Source organism: Microtus oregoni, unplaced genomic scaffold (genome assembly GCF_018167655.1).
Source record: "Microtus oregoni isolate MIOR12 unplaced genomic scaffold, Mior012 000020F_ref0000438, whole genome shotgun sequence".
Lineage (NCBI taxonomy): Eukaryota > Metazoa > Chordata > Mammalia > Rodentia > Cricetidae > Microtus > Microtus oregoni.
This window is the reverse complement of record NW_024543079.1, coordinates 22,565,109-22,586,039: the sequence shown is the minus strand read 5'-3', so window position 1 is coordinate 22,586,039 and position 20,931 is coordinate 22,565,109. Positions and strand designations below refer to the sequence as shown.

The 20,931-nt window shown below is 45.3% G+C and overlaps 1 protein-coding gene across 4 annotated transcripts in view; it reads left to right on the top strand.

Moving 5' to 3' along the window:
• Positions 1-20,648, top strand: part of Rin2 (Ras and Rab interactor 2) — a 177,976-nt gene extending 157,328 nt beyond the window's left edge. For all 4 annotated transcript variants that reach the window (XM_041670354.1, XM_041670355.1, XM_041670353.1 and 1 more), the window contains 4 exons: positions 8,373-8,678; positions 10,675-10,806; positions 15,514-15,677; positions 18,675-20,648. In XM_041670354.1, the coding sequence (XP_041526288.1) occupies positions 8,373-8,678; positions 10,675-10,806; positions 15,514-15,677; positions 18,675-18,995 (923 nt within the window). In that variant the 3' untranslated portion in view covers positions 18,996-20,648. The remainder of the gene's footprint in view (positions 1-8,372; positions 8,679-10,674; positions 10,807-15,513; positions 15,678-18,674) is intronic.
• Positions 20,649-20,931: the final 283 nt, after the last annotated feature.

Below are 20,931 nucleotides of genomic sequence, written 5' to 3'. Positions count from 1 at the left end.
GGACAGATGGGTGTGACGATCCTTTCATCCCAACGTTCATGCCCTGTTGGCATTCTTCCTTGCTTGGTTCTCAGACAGCCAATGAGAGAGAGTCCGTATTTCTTGTTTAAAAAGATAAATGAAATCTCAATTCTGCCGAACTTGTTGCAGTATTGGATGTTTGATTTTAGTAGAACACTTTTCCCCTTTGACTTGATATCAGCCTTGGGAGATTCCCCTGTCTTTCTTTGAGAAAAGCAAAATTTCTCTGACTCTGGTAATGTTAGTAGCCCTCAGAGTTTCACCACAGATGACCAATAGTGGCAAAGCACCTAACTCCACATTCCTAACGATTGTAGTGAAAAGGGAGACGGTATTATTATTTTCCTGTAATTGCTATAAACCAAAACACTCTTTTTCCCAAGAGCATTTTGATTCTTTGAAGAAGTATCCTTAAGCGCCATTCCCACGTTTGTCAAAGAACACATTAATTTATGTACTTAAAGGTTTTTGGTTTTGTTTTTTTAAGTCTTCGTTGTTTTTTGTTTGTTTTATTGGAAAAATGGTACTGAAATGTTGTTGGATACCACAGAATAGAGCACTTATAAAAAGAGGACATTGAGAGTCTGGTGCAGGAGGGAATGCCTATAGTCCCAGCTAGTCAAGAGGTTGAGGCAGGATGATTACTTAAGCCCAGGAGTCTGAGGTCAACCTGAGCAACTTAGTGAGAAACCACCTCTAGAAAAAGTAAAGTTACATGTAATTTGTCCAATTTAAACAGTCACTGCTACTTTGGTTCAGGTTATGGTAAAATTCTTTTGTTTGTTTGTTTGTTTGTGGGTTTTTTATTATTTTTTAAAAAATCATTTAGGGTTTTGTTTTCTTTTCATTTTTGAGTGTACTTGTTGAGTTTTGCTTTGAATGTGTGTTTGTTTTGTTTTATGTAGGGGTTCTTTTTTAGTTTTGGCTTTTTTGCCAAAGGGTCTCCCCATTGACCTGGAACTTGCTATGTAGACCAGGCTGAAGCTCATTAGGTAGACCAGGCTGGCCTCACACTTGTGATCTCTGCCTCTCAAAAGCTGCACATGAAGTGTTGTTTTTTAAGGAGTGTCTAAGTCCGGTTCGAGTTCCAGCGTCTGATGGCATTTGTATTCAATTCACAGTGCAGTTTAAGTTCTTAAATTATTTGCTTTTTGAAAAGTCATTCTGAGTCATGTGGCCAGAGAGATGCTTGTGCCAAACTGAAAGAGTCCCAGTTGGCTGTCTCGGCTACGTGGGTAGAGTGCACAGGCTGAGCCTTTGGTGATCTGCAGTCTGACTTCCAGCCCAGATTCACAAGCTCAACGTCTGAAGAAGGACAGGCTCGCTTCCTCTTCTTTCTTGCACATACCCCCTCCCCCGCTTCTTTTACTGGAAGGCACCGAAATCAGCTCCAGAGATTGTTTTGTATAAGACAATACAGGAATAAAGCCCGTGTGTTTTCATGATGGCCTTATTGAAACTTGCCAACATGAGCCAAACTGAAAGTGAGAGGCTGGAGACAGTGGTTGAGAGCAGGCATCACTCCTTCCGAGGACCCAAGTTCAGTTCCCAGAGCCCATATTGGGCTGTTCACAACCTCCGGTAACTCCAGTTCATGGGATCTGATGCCCTCTTCTGGGATCCTGGGTCTCCGCACTCATGCGCATAGATGAGTATACACAGATACATATGCATACATATAATTAAAAATAAGAAATGTAAGTGAATCACAATGTCAGTGCTTGTCATCTATATATTGATACTGGTACAATTGGGCTGGTAATACCCAATAATGATAAAGCATCATTGCTGATGAGTCCAAGTATGTGTGGGTGACATGCCCACAGCAAACTTATTTTCCAAGTTCTCCCAGCAGGGCTGCAGAGACAGTCCTCCACCTGGCACTGATGTCATCCCTAGTTAGGTATCTGTGATCTGTAGAGGTAAGGAAATGCATCATCTTTGTGCCGGTCCCCAAGGGAAGGATTTTCTGTTTAATGCTTGGGATATATACTACCTGGAGAATCTGTGCCTGGAGTCTGGGTCAGTTCCAGTTATCTCCCTGAGGTGAGATTTTCAGAGGACTTCCTGTCAAGGAGAAAAATCTAATCTGCCCAATATCTTGGCAGCAGCAGCATCAAAGAACACCAAGGGACAAGGTTCCTACAGGGGAGGCACTGAGAAAGGTGGGCAGTTATCATTGGAATCCATGCTGAGAGAAAGTCGAGCGGACCCAGGAGGAGCTTTTGAGAAGGCACAGAAGTACAGAGAGAGGTCCTGTTAGGTCCTAGAAGAGACAGAATAAAGCAAGTCCAGCAGGGTAATCTGGTCTTCTCCAATCACCAGACCAAAACCTCCACTAACGCTGGCTTGAACCCACACTTCCTGAGACATTCAGCGGGAGGCTTTGGTAGCCTACTAGCCTCTGCCTATGCCATGTTTTCTCATCTGAAGTAGGCCTGGGGTTCTTTGCCTCTGGTTTCTCCTGCTATGGTGGATACAGGACCACCCAAGATAGCCAGCTCTCTGCAGCTTCTAGGCTGTGACAGGAATCGAGTAAGGTGGTGGTGAAACTCCAGAGAAACTGAAGTGTGGTTAGAAAGCCTCGGATCCTCCATCTTTGTACCAAAAAGAAGGAGCTAGCAGGTATGAGTACCCAAGCAGGGAAAGGTGACTAGGAAACAGGCCACTCTTAATCTGACCGCAATTAATCCTGAAAAGCAAAACAAAAACCCTGGCTTCAAAAACCCTGGGGTCTCTTTCCAGATGCATCGCCATTTTATTCCAAGGAAGGAAGCAGTAACTTCAACATTCTTAGTAGATGACAGATACACACTGGGTACTCATGGCCTGAGACCTCACCAAGTCCTCTCAGCAGGTCCATTGTGAAACTGGAGGCAGCCCAAATAGTTGAGGGAACTGAGCCAGGGGAAGGCCATCCTCCCTTAAAATCACACATTTTAAAAGTAGCCCTTTATGCTTCATGTCTGCGTCTTGTGACCCCTGGAAACAGCCTTCTGCTTCCCTCAGCTACCCACTCTGCCGAGGGAAACATCTCTGCTGAAAGGCCCGAGTGTGAGATGTGCCGCAGGAAGAGCTGAGCCTGAGCCACTGAGTCTGAGGTCTCTGCTTGGCTGCTAATAACATGTCTGCACATGTATGTTAGTGCATGAGAAAAAAGAAGTGTAAACTCTCTGTCAACTTTTTACACAGTAGAAGGGCCAGGATTTCTCTAGCCCTGGCTCTCCTGGAACTCTCTGTGTAGACCAGACTAGCCTCAAGTCACAGAGATCCACCAGTCTTTGTGTCCCAAGTGCTGGGACTGAAGGCATGCACCACCAAGCCTGACTGTTCTAGTATTTTCTTGTTACCAGAAAAACAAAAAAAGAAAACTAATGAGCACCAAGAAGAGCAGTCACCTATCCCTTGTCCATGAATGGGCGTTTGCCCTCTTCGGTTCCGCACGCTTTCTGATGATGGGGTGCAGCCGACATACCATCTAGAAGCCTGCAGTAGGTGTTCAGGGCTGGAACCCTCGCTCTTCCTCCTGCTTGCTGCATGCTATGGATTTCTTCTGTGTGAAGTGATTGTAGCAAAGTCCTCCTTGTATGGGGTTTGTTTGAGGATGTGATGAGTCGGTAAACACAAGGTATCTAGAATAGTGTTGCTGCTCTTAGTGGAAAAGATTTGGGTTTCTCATGTTGAAATTAAAGCAACTAGATAGAACAGAAATCAGCAGAAAGGAGAAAGTTGGTGATCTTCCAGAACTCTGAGCACGGCCACCGTTTCGGTTTGGTTTTGGTCTGAGCTAGCCCTCATTCAGAAAGGTCCCATTTCTTATGTTCCTCAAATAATTTTTCTCTCTTGCTTAAGAGCAGAAGCTCAGGTTTCTTGGTGGAATGAAGCAGTGGAGGTCCCTCAGTGAGGCCACTGGTCCTTTTTATTTCAAAACTCCCCCCCCCATTCTTTATTGAAGGTTTAGTAGGGGTGGTCAGAAAGAGTACAGCCCAGGAAACAAACGGAAGAGGCCAGTTTTAATTTTAAAGTGTGGTCTTTAAAAAGAACAAACAAAAAGCCAACTTGGAAAAATTGCCTAGCGCTGTCACCAAGCATCGCTTGTTCTGCCTACGCCATGTGTGTCTGAAGTCACTGTTTGGCATGAGAGTTTGTTCACTGGGTTGCCAAATATGAGGAGATGAAAAGTTCCAAGTCTCAAATCCACCTTCTTGAGGATAGAAAAGGTTTGGGGATACGTATGTACATATGGATAGGGGGGAGAGAGGTTTACAGACAAGGGAAATGAAGCAGTTGACCACCTACACAGAGAACACCAGCTATTGTGCGTGGAGTATTTGACCCTTGGTAGCAAAGGTCACCCATCAAACACCTGGCATGCCCAGGTAATGAGTCATTGGTTTCAACTTGTTTAAGCTAGACACAATTTGGACAAATTCCTAGACCAATTTCAGATGCCTGGAAACAAGGTGAAGAGTTGTACCCTAGGGAACACATTTTATATGTTATGCACTGTGGAGCCAGTAAAGACCTGTTCCTTTGCTACATAGCCGAGCTTCTTTTCTAATAGAATCTTTTTTATTATTTGAGAATTTCTTCCAAGTTCTTCAAGATCCACCATTTCCTCCATCCTACCCTAACTCTGTGTTCGTTTTTGTTTGTTTTGAGAAGACACTGTCTAGGCAGATGTCCTGGTTAGAGGACACCATACAAGCTTTTCACCTCTGAGTGACTTTTAAAATAAGCCAAGAGTCAGCCAACCATAGAAGCTGAGGGAGGAAGATTGCTGTGAGTTTGAAGCAAGGTTGGTCTGCATAGTAACTCCCAGGACAGCCTAGGCTGCTAGCTAGCATCAAATGAAATCAGAGGGTTGGTTCAAGCTTCCCCTCCATTTCAATACAAGGAATTATTTTTACTTTTTTGTTTTAAGAAAATGAGGGGGCTGGGGAGATGGTTCCATGGTTGAGAACACTGACTGCTCTTCCAGAGGACCTGAGTTCACCCATATGGCAGCTCACAACTATTGATAACTCCAGTTCAAGAAGACCCTACACCCTTATACAGATATACACATAGGCAAAATTCCAGTGCACATAAGATAAAATGAAAGGAAGGAAGGAAGGAAGGAAGGAAAAAAAAAGAAAAGAAAAGAAAAGAAAAGAAGGTACTAGCAGATTCCCACAGTCCCACTACACCAAGGCCAGCACTGGTCCCTGGCCACATGAATGAATGAAAGAGGGGGCCCACTCAGTTTGCTGGTTTGGAGAATGTTTGTGTAACAACACTTGGGCACAGAAGTGACAGACACATTGTTCTGAGAGTTCCAGGTAAAATTTTCATGCTGGTTGGTCTTCAGTTGTCTTCTGTCTACATGTGTTTTGGCAGGAGTTTCTGTCCTGCCAGCCAGCTCCCAAATAACCACACAGAGACTTATTACTAATTAAAATGCTCTGCCAATAGGCTTAGGCTTGTTACTAACTAGCTCTTATAATCAAATTAATCCATTTCTATTAATTTACATGCTGCTATGTGGTTCATTTTCTTCCTGATCCCTCTGCATCTGGTTGGTGACTCACCCTTCTTCCCAGTGTTCTCTCAGTCTGGCTCTGCTGCCCAGCCTCTTCCTGCCTAGCTGTTGGACGGATGACTATTTATTAAACAGTGTGAGCAACACATCGTCACAGTGTACAAAAGGATTATTCCACAACACATGTGTATTTGTGTGCATAAAGTGCACTAGTCTTAAGCACTGAGTCTCATATAGGCAGCAACTAAATCTAGGAGAACTTCTCCTTTCTCCTCACAGACACCAAAGTGGCCCCGTGACCCGTCAGTTCCTTCCCAAGGGCAACTGCCGACGTGAGTTCTGACACCATCGGCAGGCTGTGTGTTAGACTTTATAGAGATGAAAGGCTGTGGGAGATTTGCTGAGTACACCTCTTTCACACCCAGTGTGGCATCTGGAGTTTCACTCACACTGCATGTGGGACAGTGTGCTTCCTCATTGAACGAACGTCTCCCATTGTGGTGTGACTACATCTCATGCAGCCATTCTGTTGGACCAGGCTTTGGGTTCTTTCCAATTTGGAGCAATGATGAAAAGCACTGCTACAAACATTTATGTGCAATTCCTAATTAGTGATTGGCATGGCCCTTCCACTTCTTTGGAGACCTGTGCAGGTGCCAAGGTGCAGGTGAATGATATTCATGAATGCTGCTTTCGGAACCCTGAATGAGATTTAAAAAAAAAAAAAAACCAAATTTCAACAACAACAACAAAAAACTGGTCAGTACTTACAAAGTGACTTGAAATTTAAAATAAGAGATTGCTTACTTGGGGGCTGAGGGAGGGTAGAACTCAGTGGTAGAACACTTACTTCATATGCTCAAGGCCTTGAGTTTGATCCCTAGCACACCAAAGAAGAGAGAGAGAACCAAAGAGAGAGAGAAAGAGAGAGAGATGGCTTACCTGGAAAAGCTGATGAAATTCTCGTTCCAAGTAGTCAGGTCTCCTCAAGCAAGTTGCTAGACATTTACGGGCTTCTGCTTCGTCACCTGTAAAATATGCATAGTATTAATGTCATGCAAAAGTAGGGAGCTGTTGCAAGGACTGGATTAGAATTGAGTGAAGTATTTGCATAGGGCTCAGCTCACCCAAGCCCTCACTTGCTCCTACTGATTTTTTTTTATGGTAATGATCATGCAGGATAAAGTCAAAGAAGCAGTGGAGTCGCACAAGCTTATTAACACAGCCACTGCAAACCGGTGACCTGTCTAATGTCTCATGTGAAGTGAGAGTGTTGCTGCTTCTCCTCTCTCTTTTAACCCCTTGTGTATCTATTTTGCTCTTTAATTGTATGGCGCTCTATCTTTAAACAAAGACTGTGGAAGTGCAGGAACAGAGGGAAACCTAGGCTGAGGAACTCTGGTCACTGTGGGATCAGCATTAACCTCTAGACTCAGTTCTCACTTTGAGGTACAGTCAAGATGTTCATGATTTGCACTTCTGACTTAAATTATTCTGCCACACCCCCCCCCCGACCTCTAATAATAGACAGTAATTAGAATTCAGTATGATCTGATCCCATATCAAGAATTCCAGAGGCCAGAGAAATAACTCATCTCTTTCCAGTCTTAGAAATAAGTGGATCGGTGCATTTACAAAATGGAACCACCTTGGTATCATGTATCAGCTGTCACCACAGTACAGCTCAGGTAGACTTGATGAGACCTGCAGCATGTGGGATGAAAAAGCAGAGAATTCATCACTATGCAAATTATCTTCAGCCTAGGACCCCAGATTTATGTTACTATCCTCTTTAATAGTGACAACGGAAGCTATTCCACTGGGTGAGCATTCAAAGAAGGAAAAATAACTCTACCCACACCTAAAGATTTTCCTAACTCCATAGAAATTTAAATGTTTTAACTTTTCATTTTGAAATAGTATCAGACTGACAGGAAAATTGCACCAATAATACAAAGAAATGCCCTGTCTCCACCCAGATTCCCCAATGCTAGCCCTTTGCCACAGTCACTTTGTTCTTCTTTCTCGGTGTTTATACACACATGTACATTCCGTGTTTCTGAACCACTGTGCCCCCTTTGCCCCATCAAATCTTTCTATTGCAAATTATAGTGTAGTCATCAAACTTGAGAGAAACAAGAAAAACAATATTGAAGCTGTGTTGACGCAGCTACCAAAGCTGCAAGCTATATTCAGATCCCACCTAACTGATCCCCCACTGATGTCCTCTGTTGCAAATCAAATGAGGTTTTCAGTTCAAAATCCAATCCAAGATCACACCCTCAGTATTAGAAAACCTTTAGCTTGCCGACCAGCTAGCCTGGTGTACACAGCAGTGAAGAAGAGACTCTGCCTCAAATAAGGCCTGAGATGCAACTAGACGCCTGCAGCGGTCCTCTGACCGCCATGTTCTTGCTGTAGCATGTATCCACTCTCCCCCCCCACACACACACATGAATGCTCACACTCAGTTTTTTTTTTTTTTAAAGGAAGAAAATGCTGTAAGATAACATAGCAACAGGAAGGCGAGGTAGGACACCTGAATCAAAAGAAGGTCTTCTGGAATATTTGCCTGTACATAGGGGGATTAAAATAAATCCGCTTACTTTATTGATTGTGTGCATGGAAGGTCTAATCAGGAAAAGGTCGCTTTTCCTGGCCTGTGAGTCCTGGTGGTTCTGTCTGTCGTCTGTTGTGTGTTAAACATTCTGATCACATATTTACCCTCTCCTCTAAGGCTGTATAGAGTCACAGACATGCATCCCATAATAGTACCCGTTGCAATTCTCTCTTCAGACAGTGGTCACAGTAGCTGCATTTTCTTTGACAGATGTGGTGTTGGAGAAGGCCATGCACAAATGCATCTTGAAGCCCCTCAAGGGCCACGTGGAGGCCATGCTGAAGGACTTCCACACGGCCGACGGCTCATGGAAACAACTCAAGGAAAACCTGCAACTTGTACGGCAGAGGAACCCACAGGAACTGGGGGTCTTTGCCCCGACTCCTGACTTGGTGGAGCTGGAGAAAATCAAAGTTAAATTCATGACCATGCAGAAGATGTATTCACCAGAAAAGAAGGTCATGCTTCTGCTTCGGGTCTGCAAGCTCATCTATACTGTCATGGAGAACAACTCAGGTGAGGCAGTCTGTCACTCTGTCCAGACGTCTGTCTGAGCCCCAATGTCCCCTCCCTTTGGTCTCTAATTTCATCTATCAGCCTGCAGACATATAAGTGCAGCTGGTGGAATTTGTCATACGAGTCTCATACGACAGAATCCTCGCAGCCAGTGATCATTCATAAGGACAAGAGCTGCCTACTTAAACAGAGAGTTAGTGCGATATAGAGCATACGAATATGCTGTCCTCCCCCTGGGGACGTGTTTCTTTACCGGGGGACTTTAGCCGCCTTAATCTTCTGCCCTGTGGTTTCCACATCTGTTCTTACATATGACCCTCTCCTTCAGAACTGAGAATTAGGTGAGGCAACTCTATCTGAACCCCAAGTGCAACAGGAATATTACGGAGAACGGTTACCGCACCCTGGCTCATGAGGGTTTGTAGCGATCATCTATAACACGTGTATGAGAAAGCTGGAGTGTTTGGTAGAAGTGAGGCTCTCTTAGCCAGTTCTGTAATACGGGCTGAAGCATCACCATCAGAACTCATCACAGAATTACAAAGTAGGAAATAAGTCCTCAGATTTCCCCTGGCTCTTCCCTAAAGATACAGAAGTACCCATGATTCATGGGTAGTGACTGAACCCGCCCTGTTCTGGCCTTCAGGGAGCTTCCTGTTATATAGTGGGCAATTACCAACTTTTTCCTGACAGAAATTACCTTAGTAGAGAAGCGACGGACTCTGTTACCCATTGCTGAAGTAGATAGGAATGCGTGACTACTCAGTGAGGACCTTAACCTCTGAGCTCTTGGGACCAGGGAAATGGTTTGGTGAGCAAAGCATTTGTCAGGCGAGCATAAGGACCAGAGTTCAGATCCCCAGCATCTGCATAAATGCTGGGTGGATGTGTGTGGCAGCCTACGCACAATCCCACACTCAGGAGGCAAATACGGGACCCCCATGGCAATATGAATAGCTAGAATAGCCAAATAGGTGAGCTCCAGGTTCAGAAGAGATCCTGCCTCAGTAAATACAAAAGAGATCAATTGCGAAAAATACCTAATGTCATCCTCTGACCCCCACATGCATGCACACACCTGTGCATGTACACACACACATACACACACACACACAACCAGAGCCTGTTGCCAGCCTGTGGACATAGCTTCTGAAATTTGAAGCACATAGCTCTATAGTTCATGAGACCGTTTATAAAAATTTCCAAACTAATACCTGCTCGGGATTACATTGTTCAGTAGCACTGTCCTTCTGCCTGCACACTGGTGACATTTCAGACATGATCATCTTCATTGTGGGGGCTGTCCTGTTTCCTGTGGGGAAGCCAGGCAGCATCCTGGATACCATTTCCACTCTTTCTCACCTTCCAACTGTGATCATGGAAAATGATCCAGATACCAACAGTGCTCTCTTGGATAGCAAAGTAACCACAAGTAAGAACCACCATTGCAAAAAATAAGGATCTTTTCTTTGTTTGTCTTTTACTCATGTTGCTATTAATCAGGTGCTATCATCAACCCGTGTTTAAATGAACAAATTAAATAAACATTGAGCACAGAGCAGATTTTTTTTTCCTGGTTTAAGTTTGATCTGTCATTACATTTGTGATAAACGGGCACAGAACACAGTAAGTGAGCCAGAAAGATTTAGCCTAAGGAAATGTTTTATTAAGGGTTGATATCATGCCTTGCTAACAGTTTAAAACACTTACAGGCACTTTGTTCTAGTGTGCAAATCTTAAAAGTGGGAAGAAAACCTGAACTGTGTTGACTGTCTCATAGGCATTCATTCTGAGATTATGAGCAAGGGGCCCGTCTCAGTAAACAGTGGGGGAGAGTCAAGGGGCCACGTAGGTAGAATTGCAGCAACCCCCATGCCCAGTTATAAGTAGCGCGTTTCCCCAGCATGACTCCTTGGTGGCTAATAATAGCAACAGGATGTGAAAGCAAGTAGCATTGACAGAAATATCCCACTTTGCCCTCTCTTCCTGATCCCAGGGAGGATGTATGGTGCAGATGACTTCTTGCCGGTCCTGACCTATGTCATAGCTCAGTGTGACATGCTGGAATTGGACACTGAAATCGAGTACATGATGGAGCTCTTAGACCCATCCCTGCTGCATGGAGAAGGTAACGTGCTCTGAGCGTGTCTGAGGAACCGGGCAGCTAGGCTTTGTGGGGAGAGGGGGGCAGTTGACAGGGGTTGACGCATTTTAAAATTGAGATGAATTTGCATTCATGGAATGTAAAATTAGCCATTTCGAAACGGGTGTCATGGTCCACACCTGTCATCAGCATTTAAGTTGAAGCAGCAAGATTATGAGTCCCAGACAGGCCTGAGCTACAAAGCAAAGAACTGTCTCAAAAAGCACAGTGAGGGCTGGGGAAATACCTCAGTCAGGGAAGTGCTTGTGGACCAAGATCAGCATGGAGGTATAAATCAGAAGTCTCAACACTGGAGAGAAAACACTGGAAACAGGTGGAGTCCTAGGGCTGGCTGGTCAGCCAACCTGAACAAATCAGTGAGCGCCAGGCCAATAAGAGATCCTGTCTTGTCTTAATAAACAAGGTGTATGGCATCTGAGGAATAGTACCCAAGGTTGTCCTCTGGTGTCCATCTTCACGCACCTACGCATCTGCACAAACACACGCACAGTTAACAGTCCAGCAATGGGTAGTAAATACAGAGTATTGAACAACTACCACCTCTATCTAGCTCCAAAGCATCTTTATAACCCTAAATACAACCCTGTGGCTGGGAAACCAGTTGTGGGGGGTCCTTGACATCTTCCTGATTCACCATAGGACTAATTGTTTTCTAGCTTAAAACTGCTGGATATTTTAGTGCATGCCTGTAATCCTAGCACTTGTGGAAGGATCAGAAGTTCGAGGTTATCCTTGACTAAAATGGGAGTTTGAGACGACATGAGATCTTGTTCCCTGAAACAAGCAAAATATGTACTATACTGAATTTTTAAAATTACAGTACTAATAGTAATTCATTGTAGAAAAATTAAAATTAAGAAAGAAAATGCAACCAAGCCTGACAATAGAAATTTAATTTAGTAGAATTGAGCATTCAATAGACTATCTTTTTCTTTTTTTTTTTTTAAATTTATTTATCATGTATACAATATTCTGTCTGTATGCCTGAAGGCCAGAAGAAGGCGCCAGACCTCTTTACAGATGGTTGTGAGCCACCATGTGGTTGCTGGGAATTGAACTCAGAACCTTTGGAAGAGCAGGCAATGCTCTTAACCACTGAGCCATCTCTCCAGCCCCGACTACCTTTTTCTTTTGGTGTGTGTTTGTTTTCTTCAGTACTAGTATTGAACCTAGGGCCTCATGCATGCAAGGCAAGCAGCCAACCACTGAGGTGGAGCCCCTGCCCTTCAAATGGCACAATTTAAAAAAAAAAAAAAAAGATCCAGCTTCTTTTATGTGGGAAGTTATTGACTTTTTATTAAAGAATACTTACACTACTAAAAAAAATAACCTGCTATTGTTATCACTAAAATTAATAAAAAACCTGGCCCTTAAAAAAAAAAGGGGGAAGAAGCCAGGCAATGGTGGCGCACACCTTTAATTCCAGCACTCGGGAGGCAGGGGCAGGCAGATCTCTGTGAGTTAGAGACCAGCCTGCTCTACAGAGCTAGTTCCAGGACAGGCTCCAAAGCCACAGAGAAACCCTGTCTCAAAAAAAAAAAAAAAAAAAAGAATTGTTTTAAACATCCAAACAGCATTAGTTTGCTCTCTGTTGACCTTGGTGTTCAGGTTCAGTCGAGTCGCAGAGGAAGTTCTTTTTCCTTCTGCATCAGTTAGAGGCTGAATCATGAAAATCTTTTAGATGCTTGAGTGTGTGGCTCACAACCTTGAAAGGCGGCAAGAACTGGGACTCTCCTGTGAGCTGGTTATTCTGCAAGGAGACAAATCAGGGTCTGTGTGCCCATCTGTTAATCGTTCTCAGGAGTCCCTAAGATGGCCCAGACAGACACTGAGGGTGCAGCTGTGTTTTCTTTGTTCCTGTTGAGTTTCAGTCTGGGCTTGAGCACAAAGGTCCACCTGCCCTTGGGATTCCCCAGGGTGTGCATCACCTAGGCATGTCTGGTGAAGGGAATCAAATCATTATCATCCCAAGAATGACCTTTAATGTCCTCAGTCCTCTAACTTGAATCTGCCGGCTTGATTTTACTATCAGAGACCTACTGTTCCTTGTCCCCAAGGCATGTCCTCCCCTTCCCCTTCTGGTCAGAGCCAACTTGGGATAAGTATCCTCCATCCTGTCTCCAACCAGAGAGGCAGATACGAATGAGCTCTTCGACCTTTCTCTCTTGCCTGTTCCTAGCCTCTCAGTGAAATTCTCGGCCAGGGAACCAGATACTTCATTATGAGCCCATAAGACCCACTGTGTCTCTTCACTTTCCGGGGCTTGGGCAGGAAAGAAAATGAGTGTGGCTTTGCCTAGGCACCGAGGTAGACATTTGTAAGCTCCAGCGGCAAGCCTTCCCTTTTCCCACCATGTGATTATTGCAGTTTGGGGTTTATTTTGGTGGTTTCTGGTAGCAAGAAGACCCCTTGAGGCTTTGGGGGAAAGAGTGTGCTAGTCTCCCCTTAGAAAATCGCCCTTCTCTTATTGACAGTGTGTACTTGGGACAGACGGATGCTTACGTCTTGTGGTCTGAGGACAGAGACAACCATTTCCTGCCTCTTTTTCCTGGCAGTGCCTCAGTGTGAGGCCCCGTGTTTCAAGCTTGTCCTCTTAAAGGAGAATGTCATAAGCGCTGCGTTGTGACAGATGGCAGGACTGTCTTCACCTGCAGGAATCCCCGCGAGGAAAAAAAAAAAGAAGAAGAAGAAACAAGGTCACACTAATGGAGGAACAGCCAGTGTGTTCCTCTACACACAGTCCTCGGGAGGGCATGGCCCAGGCAGGCTGGCTGTGGCTCTGGACTAAGCGGCAGAGCGTAGAACTGCAGCTCCTCCCATCCAGATCTGCAGGGCTGCGGTCATGTGTCACAGAGCCTCGCTTTCTGTGGTCTGTCCGAAGCTCTCTTGGGTCGGGTTTACAGCAGTCATATGTCTTTTCTGCTGTGCAAGCAGGTATTCTCATTTGCAGTCCCAGCACCACGGATTTCCTTGCAAGCGCAGAGCTCTCGCTTATGGCGGGATATAGTTGGGCTGAAAGGTGAAACCATCTTCTAATTGTAGCCACATGTTTCAAAGCATGGTCAATTCTGTGTTTCCAGCATTTGAGGTTTTCTCCTTAGTGGCCTGAGCACATCGGGGCCATGGTATCAAATTCAAGGAACCCTTCATCACCCCACAAGGATTGCAGCCCCCAGAGCCACAGTTAAATGCTGACACCAGGACAAAGTCTGTAGCGATTCCTGAAGTCCGTGTAGATTCCCTGAACTCCACTGTGTGGCATTTAGCTAGCATTTTACCCTGAGTCATGTGTGATTTGCTCATGGGACAAATACTAAGATCAATAATTCATAGCAGAGGCTGTCATAGAGATCCTAAATCATGGGGGGTAGGGTCGGGATGTGGGCGGACTGGGTTGAGGGTGTGTTCACATGTTAGAGCACCCGCCTAGCGTGCCTGAGGCCCTGTACCATAAAGTACTGCAAAGAAAGAGAAAGAGAAACCTCCGTTAGTGACTGTAAACAACAAACCCGCTTTGCCAAGTTCAAACCAACGCAGGTCCCCAGGCCCGCTACCCGTGCTCCTGAGAGCTGAAACCGTTTAATCCTGCACATTGATCAGAGAGTGTTCTGCAAGGTCCTCTGTGAGCAATTAAATGCTTTGGCCATGAAACTGACCCTTCTGAAAACAGCACGCTTAACTGCAATGAATGTCTAGTCTGCGCCTGAATGAGTGGTCAGCATTCTATGTCCCCTCTTCCGTGGATCAGGGATTCTCCACTTCTGGTGAACACGGATTCAGGTCCTTTTTCTTACACTCTCCTTCCTCCCAACTCTGTCTTGAGCACGTAATAGAATTTCAATGGATATCTTGACATATTTTAAATATAAAATGTGCTGCATTCAGAGAATTCTTGCTACACCTTCAAGGTGCCCCCTAGTGGTGCCCAAGCACACTTACAAACTCTTCTGCAAGCAACTAATTTTTAAGACAAACCTAGAAAAATGCATAGGCGTCTTACAATGGGGTATGTCTGTGAGCACTCCCCACAAACACAAGAGGTAACTTTAAGGACACTCCTAGAAGGACACCACTCTCTTTAACGTGTAAATTCTATTCTTTTTTTTAAAACGTGGAGACAGAAATGCTGTCAGCTCTTCGATGCTCCCTGGCCCCAGCATGGCCATAAATCTGTGAGATGCATGCAGGAGTAGGATGAAGATGTGAGTGATAGGCTCTTTGCTGTGTGCCCTTTGACATGTGCTCTCTGTGGAAGCGATGGCAAAGTCACAGTCCACTTCTGCATGCATAGGCTCCGTACCTATGGATTCGACCAACCGTGGGTGGTGAATATTTGGGGGGGGGGGGATGAAATGAGCATATGCAAATTTTTCATCGTCTTTTTTCTTCAGCTCTCTGTGTAGTGTTTCTATTGTATGGGGTATAGGAATCGTGTATCCAGCCATGATTTAAGATTGATAGGGGTATTATGTAACTTATATGTAAACACAGTGTCGTATTATATAAATATTTACCATCCATAAATTTTAGTGTACAGGGGTTGGATCATAGACTCTGCACCCCTGAGGACACCCGAGGACAACTGTATACAATACGCCTTTAACACTAGTACACCTCCACGGCCATCCCCAGTGCGACCCTCTTGAGAACCCACTCTCTCTGCTCTTCCAGGAGGCTATTACTTGACGAGCGCCTATGGAGCACTATCTCTGATAAAGAATTTCCAAGAAGAACAGGCTGCGAGGCTGCTCAGCTCAGAGGCCAGGGACACCCTGAGGCAGTGGCACAAGCGGAGAACCACCAACCGGACCATCCCCACTGTAGATGACTTTCAGGTAGGTACCCACCTCGCTTCCCTCTTCTCCTACAGCACATGGGCTCAGGACCCAAGGCCCTAGCTCAGATGAATCGTCTGGTGGAAAAGGAACAATGAAGCCACCCTCTGACCTTGCTGTTTCACTTCTGTTTCCCCACTGACTACACTAAAACACAAGAAATGCACTGTGTCTAACCCAGTAGGATAGTTCAGTGGTAGACTGAATGAATGTACAAGGCCCTGAGTTCCATCCCCAGCACTTACAGAAAAATATTGAAAGTCGAGGTACAGTTTCTCGTCAGCGTGAATCACTTTAGCACCAACACACATAGAAATATAAGTATCCCCTCATAAAGGATACACACAGGCTTGGCCCACAGTTGGCTGCCGTTAGGACAACGAAGTCAAATTAAGGCCGGATTCCTCCTAAAACATTTGGCATGCTGTGAAATACCTAGCCTGACAGGACGTCCACAGGAGAAACCCAGGCAAAGACATAGGAAATCCAGTTTCCTCAGGAAACAGTGGGTGTTTCCCCTGCAGCCCACTTGGTTGCCCTTTAAGAAATGGGGGAGGTACAACATCGGATCTTTTATTTCTCCCTCCCCCTTTTCTCCCTCATTCGCCAAACACAATCCCCAGGAATCTCAGCTCAGCATTTAGGGCAAAGGCTCAATTTGAGGGTGAACACAGCAACCAGGCCCCAGTTGGGTTTCCAGACTGGACTACTAGGCTTATATGATTCCCAATGAGTTTATTCCCTGAGGTGAATTAGGGCTATAGAAGGCTGTTCCTGACCCAGCAACCCTTGATTTACTTTTGCCTATGCAATGGTGATGAACCAGGCTGCAGCTGTGTCTTCTGAAGGCTTCTGTGGACCTTTGAAGCCTGGCTGTGCCACACAGCAAGTACCCTAGCAGGAACCTGGAAAGGCGGGATGAATTCACCTTAGTGTCCAGATTCACCTCCCCTGCCTTTTCTCTCCCTCTTCTGATTTTTCGGTAAACAACCTGTGGTTCAAAGTCAGCCCATGCTTCAAAAGCAAGGTCAGCATGTTCTTCTCCAAGATTGCAGTTTTCTCAGAAATTCCTTCCAGACACACAAACTACAAAGCAAGAACACATGCTGTGCCCCCACATCCTCCCCCACTTAAGTTGTTCAAGAGCACCCACGTGGTAAGTTATTTAGCTCATGCAGACCACTGGACTACTGCCTTATGGGCTACGCACGGAGGAGGTCCTAAGGGTCTGCACCCCCTGAGATCAGAAAAACTGACAAAAGTACATTCTTCTTCCATCAGTAGGCTTCTCTGTCTATCACCACTAACTACCAGAAACTCCTAACCTAGAGACCCATAGTGCCCAACCCCCACACACCACAGAGCCCTTCCTTAGGCACAGGCACTAGCCACTGGCCTCACCCACTTTAAAGATGCATGTCTCCCTACAGTAACACCTAAGAGTGCATTTTGAGTGCTCAGGTCATGTATGAAAACAAAAATATAGAAATGGAACTCTATGTACCAAGGGTCATAGACACAATCCCCCTAGCGCTCCCCCTTACTGGAAGAAGAATGCTCCTTAGTAGCCAACACAGTGAAATGCCTCGGTTTCCTCACCGGGGCTATGTAGACTACTCTCTCCAGGAGTCCTTGGATAAATGCACAAGGTACCACGAGAACGGGAGAAGCGATGTGAGGTCTAATGGCTCATGCACATGCTGTGAAGACCAACCTTCATGTCTCTACCTGCGTGCCACTTGACCCAGCCTCCCTTCTGCAAAGTCATCAGGCTGGCCAGTGTCCTCCCTCCAGATGGAATGAAACATTTTACGTGTCCAGAGTACACGATCCTTTCCAAGGGCCTCCCCTCGTGTATGCCAGTTAAGCCTCCTAGCAGCCACAGGAGAAGGAAGGCTGGCCCTCTCAACCAGAACTAAGAAGCCACAATGTGTGTTCTCTAGATGCAGCTAGAACTTGACCAGGAGTTCTCTGCTTTGTGTGTAACCATTTTGCTTGTGAGCCTGTAACAGCTGAGCCATCTCTGCAGCCTGTATGTTAACTAACCACTCTTAAGGACCTGGAAGCCGGGCGGTGGTGGCGCACACCTTTAATGTCAGCACTTGGGAGGCAGAGGCAGGCGGATCTCTGCGAGTTCGAGACCAGCCTGGTCTACAAGAGCTACAGGCTCCAAAACCACAGAGAAACCCTGTCTTGAAAAACAAAAAAACAAAAACAAAAAGGACCTGGAAATAAAGGAGCTACCCAGAATAACACAATCTTGGCAACTGCCCCATGTCATAGGAGTCTATGCTTGTGCCATAGGAGTCAGCAGGCTTACTGCCTCTCAGGGTGGCAAACACCTACATGATTCTCAATGGCAAGCCCGCGCCATCTCCTTGTACTTCCTGTAGCATCATGCTGTGCTTAGTCAGCTCCATCTCCGAAGTCTTCTTGCAGACTTGACATCCCCTCCCCCTGATTCTTCCCACACTACACCCTGAGCCACTGAGAGGTTGCACCACATGAGATCACTGTTTGGGGAGAATGGGCAGGCATCAGCGGTTTGCCTAAGCATTCTTGTCTTTGCTTAGGCTTCCCAGAACGGCACAAAGTGAGCATCATATGTGCTGGTGTGTCGAGATGCTTTAAATCCTTCCTGCTAACTCCTCGACCAGACCCTTCTGCTGTTTTTGTTATTTTTCAAGCTGGGAAACATCCCAGCTCTGGATGTGGTTCACGCTCTACTCAGGATTTCTTCAGCAACTGGCTTTAATGGATAAAGATGAAAACCAGGGCAGGCGGGACTTCCTGTTGCTTCTCTTTGCAGTGAGCTAAAATGTGGCAGCTCAGTCCACGCCATAGTCCCCACCACTGTCAGGGTTCCAATCAGTCTTCCTTGGCAGTCTGCATGGTCTGGCTAGACATTGGCACAAACGCTAGCCTTGAAGTGGCCCTCAAGTTCAGCCTCGCACTTGCCTCTGCCCTTGCTCCTGACGTCTCTGTTTCTACTTGCAGAATTACCTCCGAGTTGCCTTCCAAGAGGTCAACAGTGGCTGCACAGGGAAGACCCTCCTCGTGAGGCCCTACATCACCACAGAGGATGTGTGTCAGCTCTGTGCTGAGAAGTTTAAGGTGGAGGATCCTGAGGAGTACAGCCTCTTCCTCTTCGTTGACGAAACATGGCAGCAGTTGGCAGAGGACACTTATCCTCAAAAGATCAAGGCTGAGCTGCACAGCCGGCCTCAGCCCCACATATTCCACTTTGTCTACAAGCGAATCAAGAATGATCCTTACGGCGTGATTTTCCAGAATGGGCAAGATCTCACTCCCTCATAAAGGACACATGGGACTTCCCATTGATGCACCCGAAAGGGAGCTAGGAGTCTAGCCTTCTGGCTCTGCCACATGTTGCGCTTGAAAGACAGTCACCTCCTCAAGGACCCCTCAGTTCAGTGACTAAGCCATCCATAGGCTGACTTAGCCCAGGGCATCTTTTAGATACATTGCCCATATGAGGTAGCTGGGGTTCATGAATAGTAATATTGTCCTCCAGACAGGAACAATTGCATTTGATGGTTCAGGTGTCCAGAGATCACTGGCTGTTTCACCTTGGCCAGCTTCTGGGTTGGTTTGTATATGTGCTGAGGAAACACTTAAGGTACAAGCTCTTCTCTTGGTTTCGATAGCAGGTGTTGACAAAACTGGCTGATGCAATGTGTCAGGTAGCTCTCAGCTCCGTGGATGGCTCCATCCTTCCCTCTTTCCTCTCTTTCCTCCATCCTTCATTCTATAATTTTTTTTTACAAAGAGCCTTTGTGGTTTTTTTTTTATATATTTCATAGAAAATTTTTATAGCAGTTGCAGGTAAACTGTCAGGATTGGTTTTTAAAATATTTTTGTAACTTTAAAATATTCTATAAATATGCATGTGATTTAACCTTTAATATTTGAAGATAAATCTCTTGCTGGATTTGAGAGTATCACGTTTTAGATGTCTCTCTTCTGTAACTGGATATTTTGGCAAATTTGTGGGGAGAGACTGCTGGTTGTCTTAAAGCAATCCTTGACACTGGCCACAGACCGCCTTTGATGACTCTGATGTACTGTTACCTTGTTCACTTTTAGTGGCGTCGTTCTGTTTGCTGTTTGCTTATATTGTTAAGCAATCGATGCTGAGGATTAGAAGAGAAATGAATGTAGAGAGAGGTAGAGAGAGAAACACAGACTCTAAGGAGGGGCTGAGGAATGCAGCCTGCAGGTTCAGGCTTTAGGGGGGAATCGGAAAAGGAGTCAGTCCTGAAAATACGTGCTGTAGCAAGGTTGGACAAAGATCCGTTCCATATGCTATCTGCTTTAGGAAGCATTTTAAAAATCCCCACAAGGGAAGTAAATCAAGGATAACGCTCCCTGTGCCCCTTTTGTAGGCCCAAACTGATGGCATCCAATTATTTTTAGGTAGAAGCCAAGTAATGTAGAACATGGCTTTTGTTGAGTTCAGTAAGATGTTGATGGGAAAGGAATGCACCAAAAAGCAAAACCAAACCAAAAACTTCTCTTTATTTGTAATCACGGGCAGTGGCTGGGATGTGGCTCAGTGGTGGAGCTGGCGTGCACAAACCAGCACACTGGGTTCCATCCTCAGCATGACAAACAAAACAAACGGAATACACACAAGCGACATGGATATATAGTGAAGTTAGATTTATGCTGTATAAAATGAATTTCTGGGCACACATACTAAAAGGGTCATGTGTCGGTGTAATACAGGTCATTGCACAAACAAACACATGTTACTGTACTGTGTGAGGATGCACAGGCGTCTGATTTGGGAAGACTTTGTATCTTGTGTCGTTGGCTTTTGTTGTCCTAGAGCCCTCAGCAATACTGTGTTGTGCTTCCTTTTGTAAATGATTTTTTTAATGGAATTTTGCACATAATACATTGTAATACTGTACAATAATCCTGTGTAAAATAATTTTTTCAATCTTCTTCAGTTGTCTTTTTTTTTATAGATGATTTGTTTTAGTCAGAATATAGTCAGGTACCCAAAGATGCTGGGCAAATGTACATGACAGTGGCTGGACTTGGTGGCCTGCACCTTTTATCATAGCACTTAGGACACTTGGGAGGCAGAGGTAGGTGGATCTCTGTGAGTTCCATGTCCACCTGAGCTACATAATGAGACCCCGCTTCAAATAACAGACACAGACACACACACACACGCGGACATTCACGGGCAGACACAGAGCACATGACAATAAATGTCACATTG